Here is a 19,964-nt window from a genome sequence, read left to right on the forward strand (position 1 = left end):
CTGTCTTATAGTGAAACAGGACAAGGGAGGGCAAGGAATTATCAGTTTTGTTATTAATCCATTCCCATACATGTGCCAATTGTGCAGCAAAATAATACAATTTAAAAAAGGGTAATGCCAAGCCACCAGAATCACGAGGCCTAGTTAAAGTATCTAATTTGATCTTGACTCTTTTGTTGGCCCATAGTAGAGAGGATAAAAGACCATCAAGGGATGTACACCGGAGAATGACATAGAATGTACAGGATTTTAGGTTGGAGAACCATTTTAACAAGGTTCACTTTTCCCGTTAAAGTTAGTGGCAGTTTACTCCAAATTGGGACACGAGACTTAAGATAAGCAATTTGCGGCAGTAAATTCAGTGACAAATATTGTTGAGGGGTATTAGAGATCCATATTCCTAAATATTTGAATGGGTTCACCCATTTTAAAGGAAGATTTATAACAGGAACATCAGGGCAGGTCCCCCTGAAGGGAAGGATATATGATTTATCCCAATTAATTAATAAGCCAGAATATTTTCCAAATAAGTCAATAACCTCTAAAGCCTTAGGCATAGAGGTATCAAAGTGCGTGACAAAAAGTAGTATGTCATCCGCATACAGCGCAATTTTATCTTCCCTTGATCCTAGCTGAAACCCATGTATGTCAGCGTGAGTTCTAATCATGCAAGCCAAGGGCTCAATGGCCATAGCGAACAGGATGGGTGACGGGACATCCCTGCCTTGTTCCCCTATACAGAGAAAAGGATGTGGAAATAAATCCGTTCACCGACACCCTCACCACGAGGTCCGTATATAAAAGCTTTACCCACTCAATAAAACCTGGGCCAATACCAAAATGTTCCATAGTCTCCCAGAGAAATACCCATTCAATCGAATCGAACGCCTTGGCGGCATCCAGGGACACAATAGTAGACGTTTGTGGGTCCCCACGTTTTATCTGTAAGTGTGTAAATAACAGCCGTAAATTTATTGCCATGGACTTACCGGGCATAAAGCCTGACTGATCAGGGTGAATCAGTTGGTTTATGACCCGGTTAATCCTGGAAGCTAATATTTTTGCAAGGATTTTTACATCTGTAGTGAGGAGAGAAATGGGTCTGTATGATTCAGTCCTGGTAAGATCTTTACCTGATTTAGGTAAGACAACGATCAGTGCCTCCGACATAGACTTTGGCAACATATTGTTTACGTAAATTTGATTAAAAAGCTCCAATAGTTGAGGTACAAATGTTTTGTTATGTTTTTTGTATAACTCCAGGGGGAGCCCATCTAAGCCAGGGGCTTTACCATTTGGGAATGATTTTAGGGCCACCTCTACTTCCTCTAATGTCAATGGGGAGTCAAGAGAATCCCTTGCCTCCGGGGTGAGTGTCGGGAGTGATACAGCACACAGAAATTCACGCACCTCCTGTTGGGAATGGACCAACCTAGATTTATAAAGGTCACAGTAATTAACAAATTCCTCCACAATATCTGGGATGCACACATATTCAACGTTATATGACCCAACTAATTTTATCACTGTATTGGGTGACTTTTGTTCAGTTTGGGCCAAGTTGGCTAGATAAGAACCGGGTCTATCACCTGATGCATATTGCAAGTGTGAATTAAAAAGTAATTTATATTGGGCCCTGTCCATCAAAAAATCCTTCCACAATTTTTGGGCATCCTCCCCCCATGCTTTTTTATTTAATTCTGAACCGTCAGCAATATAGGCTAACTCCAAGGATTTACATGAAGCCTCCAAATCCATTTCAACTTTTTTATAGGAAAGCTTCAAACCAGAGACTCTTCGAATAAGAGAGCCTCTGAGAAATGACTTAAAGGCGTCCCATAAAACTGAAACAGATGCAGTACCACTGTTTAATTCAAAAAATTCTTTCCAATCTGCCTCCAGCTCTGCTCCAGTGCCCATGCGTGACAGCCAAAACTGATTACATTTCCAAAATTGTTGGCCCCTCTGACCCCCCAAGTCTAGACTAATTGTTATTGGATTCTAGGCAACAAATCTGGTGTAGCTAAAGCAAGATCAATCCTGGAAAATGTTGAATGTGTGTATGAGAAGCAGGAATGTTGCCTGGAGGGCGAGATATCCCTCTGTGAGACATCAACTAGGCCCATTCCTCCAACCATATTTGAGAAGCCTGTTCCCCTCCCCTGTGTAGCTGGAGCAGACATTCTATGTCTATCTAACAGAGGGTCTAATATGTTATTAAAGTCCTCCACGCATAGAGCAGGAGTTCCCGGGAATACGGCCAAGAATTCGGCAACCTTTTTGAGAACATCATGGGAGTACGGTGGTGGGATATATACCGCCAATAATAAGGATATAGAAGTAATTTTACATTTTAAGAACACGTATCTACCCCATGCATCACACTGCACCTTTTCCAAAAGGAACTGGACAGATTTCCGCACTAGAATAGACATACCTCGTGACGCAGACGTATGTGAGGAGTGATATGTCCATCCTATCCATGGCTTCTTTAATGACAACAATTTCCCACCCGTCAAATGAGTCTCCGTTCGACAAATTATATCTGAAGCGTATTTTTTTTTACCTGTCTTAACACCAGCGATCTCTTAACCTTATCGTTCAAGCCCCTTACGTTCCAAGTGAGAACATTAATATTGTGTGAAGCTGACATTCAGATAGTTGCAAAAATATTTCAACATCCATGAAACCATATGAAGAATGAGTATGTGGCACCACACAAAATAGAAAGAAACCACTACAATTGAAAAGAATAAAAATATAATAATAAAAATAACCCATACAACTAGCATGGGCCCATCCCCTATAACACCCCCCCACCCTGTATACCAGACCCAACCTAGGCATACCTTGTACCTGAACCCCCCCATCCCACACTACAAAACTAAACTAAGCAATACAGAGCATATTACCTTGCTTATCAAACAATAGATGGAGCAAAAAATATAATGGCTAAAGAACAAAACACATAAAAGCCTCCGAACACGTTCCCCCGGGAATATTAACACGCCTTAAAGAAAATATAATAAATATCATCCGACGTCTAGCCAGCAGAGAACAAAAAAAGGAAAACACATATCAATTTACCCATATGGAAAATAAAGAGTTGCATTTGGCGCTGTCATATAATAGAGGAAAGTCTCTTATATCAATATCAGTCCAAGATGTACCAATCCAGAAAGGTTCCTAATGAAATGTTGTTCCACTTTAATCACATGAGTCTTATTATCTTTCTATAATATAACTCACAAAGGGAAGCAAAAATAGTGCAAGTATTGTTTGATTCAAGTAAACAACAATTTATTACACAATTGCACTCACATTCAAGATAAAACAACAGGCGTATAGCATCGCCAATATGATGCACAATGGATCAGTGGAGTATAGGACACCAATAAGTTCTCAGTTGGTAAAAGGTGGGAGGTAAAAACAGGATTCCGGATACCTGTACCTCCTCACAATGAACACGGTCCCCCACACCACCGCGATCCAAAAGTGTTCTGTCTCACTTTCTTAACGCGTTTCGAATCCTCAGATCCTTCGTCAGAAGCATAGTGAGAAGGTTTCCTATTCTACTATTTATACCCTACCTAATTGCCAAATCACACGTCACCACCGGCATGTAGATTCCCGCTTTCACCGGAGATCACCGTCCCCGGAAGTGACGTATCTCGCACTGTTCATGTGTTCCCGGAAGTGAAGTATTACGCCACAATCATGCGTTCCATTTAGCGGAAATATTGATAGATAAGCGTCCACGTGTTCAAGTCTCAAACTCCCGGTCTCTTAACCGGAAATTGCAAAAGGTCCATCTCCGGAATATTCAACCTTGCGTTCCATTGTAACATATTCCCGGAAGTACTTGGTCATCCATTTCTCAAATTCAGTAATCGCTCTCAATAAATGCGGAACCACAAATATAGAATAAAAAACATAACCATGTATTAAAATGACATCATAAAATACAAATATATTTAGAGATCATATTAAAATATAAAAATTCATAAAAAATTCAAACAGAGAGCTGTAGATCATATAGACATAATCTAAAATTAATAAGTTATATAAAATTACTAAAGAAACCATTTTAGCTCAAACTCCGCATTTAAACCATTTTATGTATCCGTCTCATTTCCGATTTTGACAACCTCACTTCTAAATCCTTCGACCTCCATGTTGGGTTGACTTGTTGTATACCCCAGAAGGATTTGAGGTGACAAGGATTGGATCCATGTGTAATTTTAAAATGTGCAGAAACCGTATGTGTTTCAAGCCCTTTTTTAATATTGTACACATGTTCTGCTAATCTTAATTTGAGATTCCGTGTGGTTTTACCAATATATGTCAAACCACATTGGCATTCTAGTGCATAAACCACATTTTTGGAATTACAAATTATGAATTCTTTTATAGGGTAATTTTCTCCTTTGACCCAAAAATCTTTGATCTTTGGGGGACCCTTCACAGTTTTGCACATGGTACATGACCCACATCTGTGGAAACCTATGCTCCTCACCCCTATTTTTCTATTGACTTCAATGGAGCTTCTTACTAAATTGTCCTTTTAAAGAAGGAGCTTTTCTATATATAAAAGAAGGAATATCCGGAATTTTGTCTCCAATTACAGGATCCTGTTTTAAAATCTTCCAGTTCTCTTTAAATATGGCCTCTATATCTTTATTTTGACAATTTAAAATTTCTTAAAAATGACCATTCAAAACGATTCGTATTGGCACCTTCTTTAATATTTTCTTTACTTTTTAACAGATCAGAACGATATATCACAATACTCTTTTTACAGGCTTGTGTGACCTTCTCTTTATTGTAGCCTTTATTCACAAATCGTTCAGTCATTTCTTTCATTTGTAGATCATACATCTTTCTCAGAGCAGTCTGTTTGCGCAGATTCAGAGTCTTTTTGTGTTTAGATATTGTATTTTACCCATATGGGACAGAATAGTACAATCACAGAAACACATTATCTAAATGTGGATAAATCTGTGGATCTATAATGTTAGCAGCAACAGACCCTTATATGAGTATAACGATTTGTCATCATCATAGCAACATCGCTATAGCATGAACCATAGACACTGCAGCGGGAGTACAATATACAGTAGTCTTGTAACCACATATAATTGGTGAAACTCAAAATAAGATACCAGGATATCAATCATTAGCCAGTGCTTCCCTGGCTGGTCTGCGGCGGTCCAGCCACAGTGCCACTTCCCTCGGAGTCGAGAAGAATTTGGTCTCGCCATCAGCAATGTGTGAAGTGTAATATGCTATATAAATGAAAAATAAATATCACATTACAGCACATTTAGTAAATGTAAAATATATTCAAAGATTTAATATAATTGTAAACCTATAATAAAGCAGCCAATACTATGGTCCAAAATGCACATAGATAAAATTGCGGAATAACAGTGCTGATCCTGGTCCCAAAAACACCTAAATTAATGCAGATATGAGTAAGTAAAGTGTGGAATAAATGAAAATGGCAAGTGCAAAACTTCTGCTTACCCCCATGTGTCATGCAGCCTGAGCCTATAGTACAATCGCCGGGGATTACAGGAATGGCCGGAGCATCCTGGGGAGCTCCAAGGGCAGCGCTGTGACTGTCTGAAGCATCCTAAGGACGCTCCAGGCAGCACTGCTGCATAGATTCAAGCTGCAGTGTGACATTAATAGGTACCCTGCTAGCCAGATGAGGATAGCAGAAAAAAGCTCAGAGGGCCAGATCAAATGATTCCGAGGCCTTATACGGCCCCTAGGCATGAGGTTCCCCATCCCTGCTATAGCACAAGGTCAGAAGGATATAATAGGTAAAGCCTGTATGTGCTTTCAGCCAGGGTATAGTAACCTGTTCAGCTCATGAGAGTATAGTAAAATAAAGAAATTGATAACTGTAGTGTTCTGGGGATCATACAGCTGGAACCAAAGTAAAGGAGGGGGTTCCAGAGTGCGCACTCCAGGATCTCCTGAGCGCTTGACACGCGTTTTGCTGCAACTGGCTTGGTCACTGTTAACTAGCCAGGCAACCTGATCCTCACAATTTAGAGGTATATTCTACAATATCTGTGTGTGAGAGCATTGCATAAAGCTTTATCGGAGCGTTTTCACTGGGCAACCAGCTGGTTTTCAGTTCATAATTTTTTTCAAGATGAAGTTTAAGGTCTCTGCCCACTGCAACACCTGATTGATGCCACCATTCCCCATCAGGGCAGCTTTGGAAAGTTCCTTTCGTCCACATTTGTCATAGGGTCTGCAAAAAGTAAATAAATGGGAATTTGCTCTTTGCTGTTCCATTTTGTGGATGTATAAATATTAGTCTTGATTCTAGCACTCTGTACTTGTCACCCATGCAGTTTCTCTTTCCTGTCTGGAGTGTTGCTTTCTGCTCTGGTGCTTCTAGTACACTCAACTGATGCAACAAATTGCTGAGAATCAGCAGTTTGTGTGCTAGAGCACAAGAGCAAAGCACGAGTTCGCAGGCAGGAAAGAGGAATTGTATGTGTTTTAACAGGTGCAGGGTGCTAGAATGAACACTAAATATAACCTATTGTTGGGAATGGTTAACTAATTGTTTGTGCTATATACAATACTCTTTCAGTTGACTATTTTTTAATCACTAATTTCTATTTCAATATTTTGAAAAGAGACTGGTACAGAAAAGAAAAAGGAAAGGGAGGGGGATCATTGGGGAAGCAAAATGTATACAACAATGAGTTGGTCATATAGTGATATGCCAATAAAAATAAAGTATAGCATTGGACAACAGTGCTTAGGAGAGCGGAAACAGTCGGGAAGCCGATGGACGGAATCCCGACCGCCGGCTTCCCGACTGTATAATCCTGGCAAGGGTTAAATGACAGGTGTCGAAGTCCCGACGCCTGTCATTTTTCCCTACGCTGGGAGACCGACACCTGGCTTACCGATCGAAGGTAAGCCAGGCGATGAGCGCGGACAGCCGCGGGAGGGGGAGGTGGGGGGGGCTGTCTGCCAAGAGAACAACTTGATCAAGGGGGAGGATGCAAAGGTACAGTAAGGGATATTAGCAGTCTAGCAAACTAAGGCCCTCATTCAGAGCCGCACGTTACCAACAGTACGCTCGTTGCGTTCCGATGTTGACTAACCGCGCATGCGTCGGTGTTACACTGCGCATGTGCGTATGGCAGATTGCGAGCTTTTTTTCTGTCGTTCCTAAAATAGCGTACAGGAAGTGACATGTCAAATGTGATTGACAGAACAGGGCGTTTTTGGGTGTTGACGGGGGTGGAGATGGAAAAACGCAGGCGTGGCGAGGCGTTTTTGGGGCGTACATACATTAGCAGATGCGAACGTCAAATGTGTTCGGACCGTCACATACGTCACTGGAACATCCTCTTTCCCTTCAAAATGCTCGCACAGTTTAGGGTCTGGATTACTTGACCACATTGGCGATGGCCTTCTCCTCCGTCCCGGGACTCCATGATGTTGCAGCGATTAATCGTGGGTGGTCACAAAAGCAATTAGTGTTGTATTGAAAACCGGCTTGGTATGTGTTTGGAAAGCAGTTTATTGGGATAGCACAAAACCGTACGCAGGTGGAAATCATACCTGCTAATGTCAGGATTACACAATCAATTGGCGTACATTTTTTGGGTTTTTTTTTGGCCTCAATTTGTTGTTTATGGCCTATTGTGACAATAATGTCATCATGTTTTAATTAGCTCCCCTTTTTTTATTAATGTGGAATTTGCATCGTTATGTGATTTTTTAAACGTTCCTTCAAGAGGCCTTTTTTTAAAAAAAATGAAATGGTTTTTGGTGTCCTTTTTTGCCTTTAGGGCCAGGATTAAATGTAACCCATTTGTACAATAATGTCACAATACAATGTCAGATTTTTAACATAAATTTATTGGTTAAACACAAACCAATTGGCCTAATATTTTGTTTTGTTTTTTTCTGGCAAAGATACTTTTTATCAAAAATAAATAATCAATAACTGCTAACATAAACGTACAAAAATAAATTAAAAACATTTCACAAGAAAGGAGAGGGAAGTTTTGACCAGAAAGGAATATGAGCCAAGCACAGAAGGAGTGTGGGAAAAGTCGCCATTGCTGTCACCGTTTTTTCGCCCGTTTGGATGGGGGAGGGTGGGTTCCAGACCGGGTCCGGGATGCCATCGGGCTGGCCTGTCCAGAGGCAGATGTTGTGGCCTCTGGACTAGGCACAGGGCTAGGCACATTTGGAGGATTGGCTGATGTTGTGCCAGAGGTGTTCCGGCAGGAAGGGAGGTCGGCTCCACCATGTGCTGGCGAACGAGCTGCTCCAGGGCATCGGCGATGCGGATGTTGGCCCTGGTATTTTCCGCCAGGGCCTGACCAATGGTCACGTTGGCCGCAGCATTTTGCTCCAGGGCCTCAGCCACCCGTATCAGACTGGCGTCCATCCTCTGCAGAATCTCCGTATGGAAATCCGATTTTAAATTGAGTTCTGTGAGGATGCCCACTGCCTGCGAGGGGGCACGCCCTGGACTGGCTTCTGCAGGGTCCTCAGCCGGATGTACTGGTTCCTCCCCTGCAGAGCCAGCAGAAATTCTGCGGCCAAGGCTTCCCTCTGGAGCAGACTCATCCGCCTGTGTCTCTGTTGGAAAAATGAGAAAAGAGTCACATTAGAATCTACATATTGGCACAATAGCATTTCAGAGTTGGTGACATCACAATACTTACCTGGGCCAACATGAGGAGCCGCAAAGTCTGGCATGTCCGTATCCATGTTGGACACGCCAAACACCTCCACAGGCTGCACACACCCCTGTGCCAGCTCTTCTAAATCCGTCAACTCCAATGACACAGGGGTGGGACCCCCACCTGTCCCCCTTGCATGCCTAGCCCTGTCCGCGAGTTTTTGCTTTAGGCGATATTTGAAGTCGCCCCATCTGTGGGGAAAAATGGAAGCCATTATCCTTTGGTTTAAAATGGGGTTTGTTTTTAGGGGGGGCAAGGGTTTACTTACCGCCGTTTGACATCCCGGGCTAGACGGACATAATCACCCACTCTATTGACAGCAACGGCTACCTCTTCCCACATTCTCCACTTCTGGCTTAGACTCATATTCCTGTCTGCCTGTGGCAGGATGTCCACACACTTCTGGATCAAAACCTCCATCTCCTTTCTTGTGAAATGTGGCTGCCTTTTTTTTTTGGCCGCTTTGGCCGGAATACTGGGCCCAGCAGCCTCTTCCATGTCATCCTCCTCACCTATTTGTGTAAATTTACAGAATTCACAAAATCACAACTTGCCTAATCTTATGTTTCAAATTAATCGTTGATAGAAAATGCATGAAAGACTTACCGCCTGACTCTTGGCCATTTTTTCCCTGGTCTGTCGCCATGTCTGAGGTCCAAACAAGAAATACACCAGAATTTGAATGTGTTTTCGTGACGTATTTATACATGCGTCCTTATTTTGCGGCCGCATCATTGATTGTGCGGCCCTATGATCCCTCCTTAATTTGTGCGGGAAACGAAACACTATTTATGGCTTGGTGTGTCTCAAGTCGAGGTGGCGTTTTTGGATTGTTGGAGGTTATCTTGGCTGGAGTTTATTGATTGCGTAGAAAGGAGTTGGCGGTTGGAGATTCGTTTGCGTTTTTTTTTCCGTTATCTTTGTTGGTTTATATTTTTGGGACCTCGTTTCTTGATTTGGTAAGTTTTGTGAAGTCTAACTTTTGTTCAGTTGTTGTTTCATTGTGTTTCGTATATTTTGTAATTTTTGGATCCCTAATTTTTTCTATTTTAGATTTTGTTTATTTTCGACCCCAAAGACCTTTTGATTTTGCATCTTAGATATTTGCTCTTGGTAAGTCCATTTTTTATCTTGTATTAGCGAACTAATTAGCGCATTTTTAGTAGTTACTCTTGTGACTTGTATTAGCGAACTAATTAGCGCATTTTTAGTAGTTACTCTTGTGACTTGTATTAGCGAACTAATTAGCGCATTTTAAACAGCTTAATAATCATTCTAACTTTTTGGTGGTTTATCTTTCGCTTTTTGAGCCAACATTTCGACCCGTTTTGATGTACTGTGTTAAATGTCGCTTTGCGGTTTTGCTAAATGGGTGTTTGGCATATTTTAACTTTGGTCTAGCACAAAATTTTTAAATAAAAATGCCCAGAGTGAAATGTGTCAAGTAATTTTGGTGTTTATTTTCAGTTTGGACGTATCATGACAATACCCCGGCATGTAAGCAGCAATGGATGGTATCATCAAGCTAAGTTGTTTTAATATAGTTTTGGGGTGGGTCAAAAGCCTTACTTTGAAATCTTTGAATTTCAGGTTGATCTGGGGCGGATTGTTCTGGCCATGCTCCCGGAAGCCGACCAACCTCAATCTCATCCCAGGCATAGGCATCGTAGGCATGCAAGGCCCCAGATATTTCGAACACGTGTCACCCTTTTTGGAATGCCCGATGATGAGGTTTTAAGACTCTACCGTCTACCTCCCAAAATCATCATAGACACACTCTCATTAATAGAAAGTGATCTTGAGCGGCAAATTGACAGTCCAACAGCAATACCATCACTGACGCAATTTATGGCGGTGTTACATTTCTGTGCCTCAGGATCGTTTCAAACAACGGTGGGAATAGTGGCGGGCATCTCCCAATCCTCCTTTTCCCGGATCCTGAGGGCAGTGATGGAGGCACTTTTCAAGCACCTCCATCATTTTATTCAAATGCCTTTGGATATGGGTGCCCTTAGTGTGGCCAAGGCCAATTTTTACCAAATAGCTGGCTTCCCACACATCATAGGGGTTGTGGATGGTACTCACATACCACTTCAGCCTCCAGCACGGCTGGAGGCCATATTTCGAAACAGGAAACACTATCACTCCCTGAATGTAATGGTGGTATGTGATGCCTCCCTCCAGATCCTGTCCCTGAATGCAAAATTACCAGGAAGTGCACATGACTCCTTCGTCATCCGGCAATCAGGGATATGGCACAAATTAAACAACCTACAAGCTGGTGATGCGTGGCTTCTGGGTAAGTGGAGACCTTTAGTACATAACAATGTTAAGCTTGATACACAGTGTTCCTGATGTTGTCTCTTATTTTTCACAGGAGACAGTGGATACCCTTGCATGTCCTGGCTGCTCACTCCTTATTTGGCTCCCACACCAGGCCCACAAAGTGAGTATAATTCCGCACTTACAGCCACCAGGCAAGTGGTGGAGCGCTGTATCGGCCTTTTAAAAGGCCGATTCAGATGCCTCCACCGCTCTGGTGGCGAGCTCATGTATTTGCCGGATATGGTGTCGAAAATTGTGGTCCTGTGTGGGATATTTCACAACATCGCCATAAGGTGTGGTGTCCCAATGCAGCCAGAGGATGCCTTACCTGAGGATGGCCCCCCCGAGGTTGGTCGGAGGTCAGTATGTGGGGGGGCCATACGCGATGATGTGGTGGCCAGATTTTTTAGGTAAGTTTGACCAAAACTACAGTGTTTATACCTAATGTGTTTGTGTTTGTTTGCGAACATCTAATTTATTTTTATTTTTTTCACCATCTTCTGTTTGTTCACAAAATCTTTGCCACTCCAATGCTCACTACCTGCTACCCTTACCAAACCTGGATCTGGTGATTTTGGGCATATATTCTGGAACCCATATCGCAACGCCATGTTTGTGGAATCATGTTGGCATGGTCCTTCGTCAACCAGTTCTTGATTGGTTTTTTTATTTAAATATTTTATTTGTATGTGTTGTATTTGAGATTATCACTGTTTTTTTTTTTTGGGAGTGACCACTTTGATTTCTCATTTATGTTGTGAATAAATGTTTGGAGAGTGAAATGGTCTTCCTTTTTTTGGACGTTAACAGCAAGTGTAACCAGGTTAACACACCTTACATTTGACTAAGGGGGTAATCCAGTACTGACACCAGTTGATGTAAACTGAAATATGTTTTCAGGTTCCCAACCCACACCAAAAGGAAGCCTGTCCAAACCTTTGGATTTTGAAGATTGGCCTAAGCAGCTTGCACACCAACTAGGAACCTGTAAAATGTCGAAATATCTAATTGACACTACACCCAAAAAGGGAAATGACATTGTTACTGTTATGTGTTTCTTGTGGCTGTTTAACATACAAATACAAAACACAATCTAACTTTTAAAAAAGGGAAATCCTTGCAGGAACAGTCTACTTATGTCAGGGAAAACTATTTTTGTTTTGGAAAAAAAGAATGAGCCAGAACGTATATTAGAACAAAAAAATTTATTTAGAAAACGAAAATAAACAAAAAAAACTACTGGCGAAGGATGCCAGACAGCCGGTCAAGGCCCACAAGAATGCCAATGACATGTTGGCGCATCTGGCCAACACATTCGTCCACCTCTTGTCGACGCCTCTGTTCCTCTGTGGGTGAGAAAAGTGTGTGGATTAATAAAACAATAGGGAATCCACATTAAAAAAACAAAAACACAACGAAATCACTCCTAAACCTAAAAAAAAAAAACCAAAACAAAAAGGGGGTGCTGCCAAAAATACAAGGCCTATGTACAAATTCCCACAGGTGTGATATGTGTATGTTGAAATCAGCAGGAAGAGGTAAAGGCAAACTGCTAAATCACCAAAAGTAAACCAAACAAGCACGAATAAAGGCACGACACATGATTACATACAAACAGTTTGTGGTTAAAAAAAATGTGAAAGAAAAACATACCGGGAGCCAAAACGGGAGCTCCGGAAGTCCCTCCATGTTCTTCCTCGGAGGAGCCTTCATTCCCCAAAGAACGGGGAGGGGTAATGACGGACTCCGGGGAGGGGGTAATTGGAAGAGGGGTGGGTGGAGGAGAGGGGGAAGTGGGACGGAGGGGAAGGAGGCCCGACAGTTCCGGGAGAGGGTCTTGGAAGGCTGGGGAGGAGTGGGGTATAGGGGAAATATTTGGGGTGGAGTGTTGGCTGGTGGTTGGGGATAGTGGCCGGGAACGCCGTCTGGCCGGACGGTGACGGCGTAGTCTTGGCTGTCCTCCTAAAATATGTCAAACAAATTGAGGTTAGTTTCTGGGCAAATCCGGGGCCCAAATAAAAAAAAAAAAAACAACAACAAAAAACATGCAAATAGGAGTAGAATGAAAAAAACAGAAATAGAGGGAAAACATGCACACGCAGATATGAGGACAAATAATAAATAGGACAGACAGGAAAACATGCACACGCAGTTTGCCCCACAAACATGAAAACCACAATACATAACACTTACTTTCCAGGATCTGCATGCGAAAGCATGCCAGCAAGCGGGGCGTTCGCCGTTGCAGGTCTGACCACCTGCGCTCCAGCTGCCCGATGTTGCGGCGTGAACCTAAGGACCGCAGGCGGGACCGTGCCTCCGCATACGCGGAGCGCTTCTGCCGGTTGGTGATGGGTGGAGGCTGGCTGGTGATACGGCGATCCATCACCTCAGCACCAGCAGCTCGCGCCTGGTGAATGCGGAGGCTCTCATGATGGCAATGGAGTTTTTCATACAAAACATTTTTGATAAAGTGTGCAATAAATTTCTGATTGGCTAATGTATTTTGGAAATTAACAGGAGCAATTTTATTGGTTAGTGTATGAGTCATGTGTTCAACAGGGCCAGAAATCTCTGGAGAGTTATGATAGGCTTGATGCAGTGACATGCGTTTGCAAATTTAAGTAAAGAAATGAACCCCGGAAAATATGCGAGGATCCACAGCAATAGAACAATTGTTTAATTGTGGTTCACATGTTTTTTGAACAATAAAAGCGAATGTTCCATCCGTACGTATTCTGCGGGTAAACACAAACGCGGACAAGAGTAAAGTTTCTTGCATTGTGTTGAAACAAAAAAAACAATTAAGCTAATTGATACATTGATTGGCATGATACGATTGAGTGAGGTAGGCAGAATAAAGGAGCAGGTAATCGACATCTGACAAGGCCACTTCCGGTTTCACTTGTGCGTGCGTTCCCTTCAAGCCATTTCGGGGATGTACGCTCGCTATTTCGCACGCTCGTTAGTTAGAGGAGGAGTCGCCTGAGTTTAGGGAGGAATTTTAGATGCGAAAGAAAATACGAGCGAGCCATTGAATTTAAAAAATTTTGTACGTACGCCTAACGTACGTGCGCCCGCTTGCGAGTGGGTCTGAATGAGGGCCTAAATTTTTGTTTTTATGGGTGGAGAGGGTTTTTTTTTCTACAATTGGACCATGGAGGTTTTGGTGATAATCAAGACTTTGCCCAAGAAATACAGTTGACCTTTGTGCTTTTCACATCCAAGGCTTTATTTCAACAGGCAGTTTTTTTTACGTTCTATTGGTCCATACACACGGTCAGATTTGTCAGTTCATCGATTTCATTGAACGATAACAATGAATGATTTCTGACAATATTAAAATGAATGAAATCGTCCAAATCTGTCTGCAAACAGTCCGTCAGATATCGTTATCTGACATGCGGGCACGCGCATCGTTGGTCAATGCATGCCCTAAATGTCAACGATATGAACGATTTTTACAATAGTTATTGTTCATATCTGACAACAAATCTGACCGTGTGTATGCACCATAAGACTGACTGTGCTTTAACAACAACCTGAACATCAGTGCTTACACTGTTTTTTTTACTTCCATATTTAAACATTAATGTAGAAATGAAAGCTTGTGCTCTGTCTGTGTTTATTATTGGCAAGCTGTGAAATAGTAATGTGTTCTAGTCTTTGTTTCAGAAATGGGCTCCAGCTTCCTGTGCAGCACTGAGGGCCTTACACTTTACTGTTCATGGAAAGAAGGACGCTTCTGCTAAAGTTTCTGAATCGGTAAATGCCCCCCACCCCCACATTGTTTACCAATAAAAATCTGATTTCATTTACCCATAACTATGACTCTTAACACAGTAAAACACAGCATATCATTCTGTTGGAGTGGGTATGTAATGCTGGCTGTCGGGATGCCTCCTGTCAGAATACAGACAGCAGCATCCTGCTGGTTGGTATAAGTTGGTAAGTATGCTAACCTAATCCTATCCCTCCCTTCTTGTAACCTATCCCGCACCCTAACCCTCCCCCCTTCGTGCCTAACCCTAACCCCCCCAGTGGTGCCTAACCCTCCCCCCTAGGAGTGCCTAACCCTAGGTATTTCTAACTCCTATCTTAAGTCCCTTGTCAGGATCTCACTGTCGGTATTGAGACTGGCGGCATCACGACCGCCGGTCTCATAACTACATCCCCATTTTGTTTATTTTTGTTTATTTACCTACCTCCTTTATATGTGTTCCAATATCTATTAAAATGTAGTCTGTTTCCATATGTAGAAACCATTTTACTAGTGGTATCATTTTTTTATCACATGACTGTGTGTGTGTATGTATGTGTGTATATGTATATATATATATATATATATATATATATATATGCATCTTATACAAAGTGGACTACATGTGAATAATGATGAGGATGTTATGGATGACTGTGCTAAAATAACTTGCTACAGTACTATGTAGGATTTCTATTCTCCATTTCTTATGTCCGCTTTGTTTTTTTGCAGATATCTACACAATATCCTGTAGTGGACCATGAGTTTGACGCAGTTGTAGTGGGTGCTGGTGGTGCAGGATTGCGGGCAGCATTTGGATTGTCTGAAGCAGGCTTTAATACAGCATGTATATCAAAACTGTTTCCTACCAGATCTCACACGGTAGCAGCACAGGTACTCACTTCAAAGTGGCAGTTATCATTGTTTTGCTTTTTTTTTTTTTTTCTAACATTTGTGTCTATGATTTTTAGTGCATAGAATATAAATGTAATTGTTTTCTTCTGGATATTTGAAGGGCTTACTTTAAATATAGTCATAATGAAACTTATCCCCTTAGCGTGCTTTAACCATTTGAGCTATGTCGGCTCCCTTTCAATTCTTGCCCTCCTGCAATATTCATTGTTCAAGTCTGCTAACTCCCTTCTTCTCATTGTAACTATTTATATGTATATAAGTACAGATGTGTCCTCATACATGCTGCAATTGTGCCAAACAACCCTCTCGGCACGCCAGATCCCGTGTGACTCTGCTAGCTCTAGGTGTCTTCTTTTTTTGCAATTTTAGTTTCACTGCGGTGCGACTAGGATGTGTGATTTTCAACACGTTTATTTGTGCGCGACTGAGTCTCTGCATTTATATGATGTACTACGATGAAGTGGCCGCTGCTTTTTTTTTAAAAATTTTTTCTTTATTTTTAATATGTCAAGTTCCATTGTGCTTTGCATATCATTAATCGGCACAGTCTCCTGGTGCTTCCTAATGCCATCACATTGCGACTAAGACACATGTTCGGCCCAAACATGTGCTCAGTGCTAGCAGTGTTGCACAGGACTTGGCGGCTCACTTACGCCAGGAATCTTGCGCGACGTGGTGTATTGAGGCTTGATGTACACAATGAGGCTAGATGGACACATCTGTAATTTGGATGTTAGAAGTCTGTATTTTAGAGAGTCTAATGATTTTATGCTGCATCTGTCAATACTTACCAGACTGACACTAGAAATCATATTTATGTAGTGTGTTTATACCTTTTTGGTGTTTCATTTTGAAATGCAAATAAATTGTAGAAGAAGCACTGGGCGCACTTAGCTTGAGCTGCCTGAGTGTCCAAACGATGTTGCCCACCAGCCACCAAAAACATGATAAACGGGAAAGGAAGTGTTCAATCACCCTCGGCGCTGCTAAACCAATCTATTTATGTAGATGGTTCAAATCTTCCAAATGAAATAATAATGTTGGCAAAAGTCTTTTCCTCATACAAGTTCTTGAAGCTGCATACAATCCTTCACAGAAATAACCACATAAGAGATTTAGAGGCAAAGTATGGTGTAGTATATCAAAGCAAATGGTATTTATTACCAAATAAAAAGTGCATATATTAGGCTCACAACATTGCCATCACAGAAAGATGCATTTAGTCGAAACAGAGTTTCTACTTCAGGGTCCATAGGGTATCCACAGGATACCTTGGGGTATAGGCGATGGCGGCAGACATCCAGGCACCACAGAGTTACATTTTCAGCCTCCCAGGATGCACTGGGGTCCCTCTCCTATACCCCGCCCCCGAGCCTCAGGCCACTCAGTTTTCGTAGGTGCCTGGCCGGACCAGTCGCACCGTACAGAGGGGGGTCTTTTTAAGGCCCCTGAATATTTCTTCGCAGCTGTGGCTGCACAACTAGAGTGCTCCAGCATAGGACAGTCAGTATTGACGTCCATTCTGTCACTCCTACACCCCGCCGGTACCAGAACGCCGGTACCGATCCGGGGATGCTGGTAGGTAGCTGGGGTCACAGCTAGCGGTGATCCCCGGCTACCTGGACTGTGGCCGGAGGCACGGGGAACAAGGTAAGCGGCGGGGTCCCGCGGTGGGCACCCGCCGGTAACACAGTCCTGTTTGGTCCCCAGGCAGGGGGCTCCCTGGGGACCGGCTGCGCATGGGGCCAGGTACTGATCCTGCGCCTTCCACTAGACCACCAGGGACAGCGGGCCGCAGCATGTGCGGTACAGCGCGGCGTCCCAGGGGTTAATAGCATGCCAGGGGAGAACGCCTTCTCTGTCTCACAGCCGGCGTCTCCCCCGCTGCACAGTGCCATTCCACAGCGGTCTGAGCGGGCTGTGTCAGCGCTCCTCCCTCGGGCCCTGCCTTCTCTCTGCTCCTCGGTGGTCATTTTCTCACTACATGTGCTGGGGATGGCAAACGGTGCTGGAAGCTGATACAGATGCCATTGTGGTCCGGGTCCCCCGCATACCTCTCCTTCAATTAAGGTCAGTGTATGCAGCACTGTTTCCTACCAGGCTCTGGTCTGTGTAGTTGATCGCAGTGCTTGTAATGCAGGATGTTATCTGTGCATTGTATGTGACTTAAATGCTAGCGCTGTTTGCCTGTACTTTCATTTCTGACTGTCAGCCTTTTCCTATCCCTGTTCTTCGGCTACAGCCCTTGCGGTGCGGTGTTGCAGGGTGTTTATTACCTCACAGTAAACGTGGTTTTTCTGTGTGGGAGGTCACATACGCTCCGTTCACACTCCTCATGTCGGAAAGTGAACGAGGATATCCTCTTCCAGCTATAATGTACTGATATCATGTGCAGTTAGCGGAGGGATATGTAGACGCTGAGGGTTTATGGAGGGCATGTTGTATTATATATCACGCCCCATTTCTGTCACTGTGCCTCGGCTGGCTAAGATGCTTACAGCCTTTGTGGGCAACGCCCCCTGCGTTTCCCCATAGGGGTTATCGCAGCCTGTGGTGGTCTCATCACATGCAGGGGTCCCTGGGCAGTTGATGGTACCCCAGTGTATCCTGTTTTTCGCCCCCCCAGGTCTCGCAGGAGCCTGTGTGGGTGAATTTATTGTCCAGATGGTATAGCACCTGATGGACGTTTTACAGGGGGAGTCACCATTTCGGCCTTCTAAACGGCCTTTCGGGTCTCAGACGGGTTAAGACATGACGTCTGATGACGGTGACATTATTGACTTTTTCAGACACGAGCCCCTTAGTGCAAAGGAGGCGTAGTCTGGGTCTAAAGTCTATATACCTGGCCTTCTACGGGCAGTCTGTGCGGCTTTGGTTATTACATATCCCCCGTGGCTAAATCCAAATATGCCTTCTTTAACCATAAGGGTGTTGCCACTGTAATTCCTCTATCTGGTCAGGTGGATCATTTAGAGGAGGCGTGAAAAATCCGGGTAAGCGGTTCCAGCCTCAAAAACGGTTGACCTTTTGCATACCCCTTTTGCGGATAATTACATTTCCGAATGGGAGTTACCTTTACGGGTAGATTCTCATGTTGCACGCCTAGTGAGGAGTGCTACGTTGCCTATGCCCTCCAGGTCCTCTTTGAAGGAGGTTCCAAGGTGCAAATATATCTAAAATCCAATATTCCCTTGCTGGAGGGGCTTCCAGGCCGGCTATGGCCGTGTGCTGGGGGGCCAGAGCCATGGAACACTGAGTAGGTAACTGGATCTCTGCACACTGACTCTCCAGCAGAGCAGGTGGATAGTGGCAAATTCTCAGAGACTTTGCCACGTTCATAATGAGACGGTCTTACATATAGCCTACTCCTTTCCAGAATCTCCTCGGCAGCAGTAGCGGCTTGCCGCTCCCTGTGGTTGCGCTCTTGGAAAGCGGACGCAGATTCCATTTGGAATGCTTTGCCTTTTACAGGACAAGTCCTGTTTGGCACTCGTCTGGACGCAATTGTGGCCCTGCAGGCAGCAGCTACGTCTGCGTGTCTACCATCGGCTACAGTCCCATCAGGGTCTGGGGCTTCGTCTTTTCGGCCCTGTGAGGCCAGGGTAAGTCTAAAATACAGCTTTCCAAGACAGTCAGTAGCCAGGAAATCTGCTCAGCCATAAGAACAGGCTTGGAGTACAAGACGTCCTACTCCCAAGTTGGACTATAAGCCTTCAGCCTCACGGGACGGGCCTCCTCTCGGGAGCCCCCAGAGTTGGAGGCCGGCTTCTCCAGTTCACCCAGTGCTGGTGTCTGACCACCACGGACACTGGGGTAAGAGAAGTATTTTCTTGAAGGTATGTCCTCTCCTCCCGGTAAAAGCCTCCCAGACGGTTTTTCGTTACAGGTCTTCTGTCAATTCAGGACAAGGCCCTGTAATTTTTGAGGGTGTTACACTCTATGCTCCAGGCAGGAGTTATAGTACCTATTCCGTTGCCCCAAAGGGGGAACGAGGTATTACTCCATCCTCTTTCTGGTACAGACACCCAATGGGTCTTACCAGGACATTCTCAACCTCGAATCCTTCAACAAATTCTTAAGGGTTCCTCGGTTCGGGAGGGGGACCCTGCATTCCATCATTCAATGGAGCCTGGGAATTTTGTGGTGTCGTTGGATATATTCAGGGTGACTACCTGAATATCCCTCTTTTCTTAGCACACCACTGTTTTCCTCAGGTTTGCAGTGGT

General features: G+C 43.6%; 1 protein-coding gene across 2 annotated transcripts in view; it reads left to right on the forward strand.

The window, feature by feature from the left end:
* Positions 1 to 19,964, forward strand: part of SDHA (succinate dehydrogenase complex flavoprotein subunit A) — a 70,958-nt gene that overhangs the window by 13,386 nt on the left and 37,608 nt on the right. Inside the window, exons 2-3 of one of the 2 annotated variants that reach the window (XM_088442330.1) lie at positions 14,727 to 14,828; positions 15,556 to 15,717. In XM_088442330.1, coding sequence (XP_088298456.1) covers positions 14,727 to 14,828; positions 15,556 to 15,717 — 264 coding nt within the window. The remainder of the gene's footprint in view (positions 1 to 14,726; positions 14,829 to 15,555; positions 15,718 to 19,964) is intronic. The other variant, XM_088442331.1, reaches the window with a different exon arrangement.

Source organism: Taudactylus pleione, unplaced genomic scaffold (assembly GCF_031769625.1).
Source record: "Taudactylus pleione unplaced genomic scaffold, aTauple2 ptg000309l, whole genome shotgun sequence".
In the NCBI taxonomy this organism is placed as follows: Eukaryota; Metazoa; Chordata; class Amphibia; order Anura; family Myobatrachidae; genus Taudactylus; species Taudactylus pleione.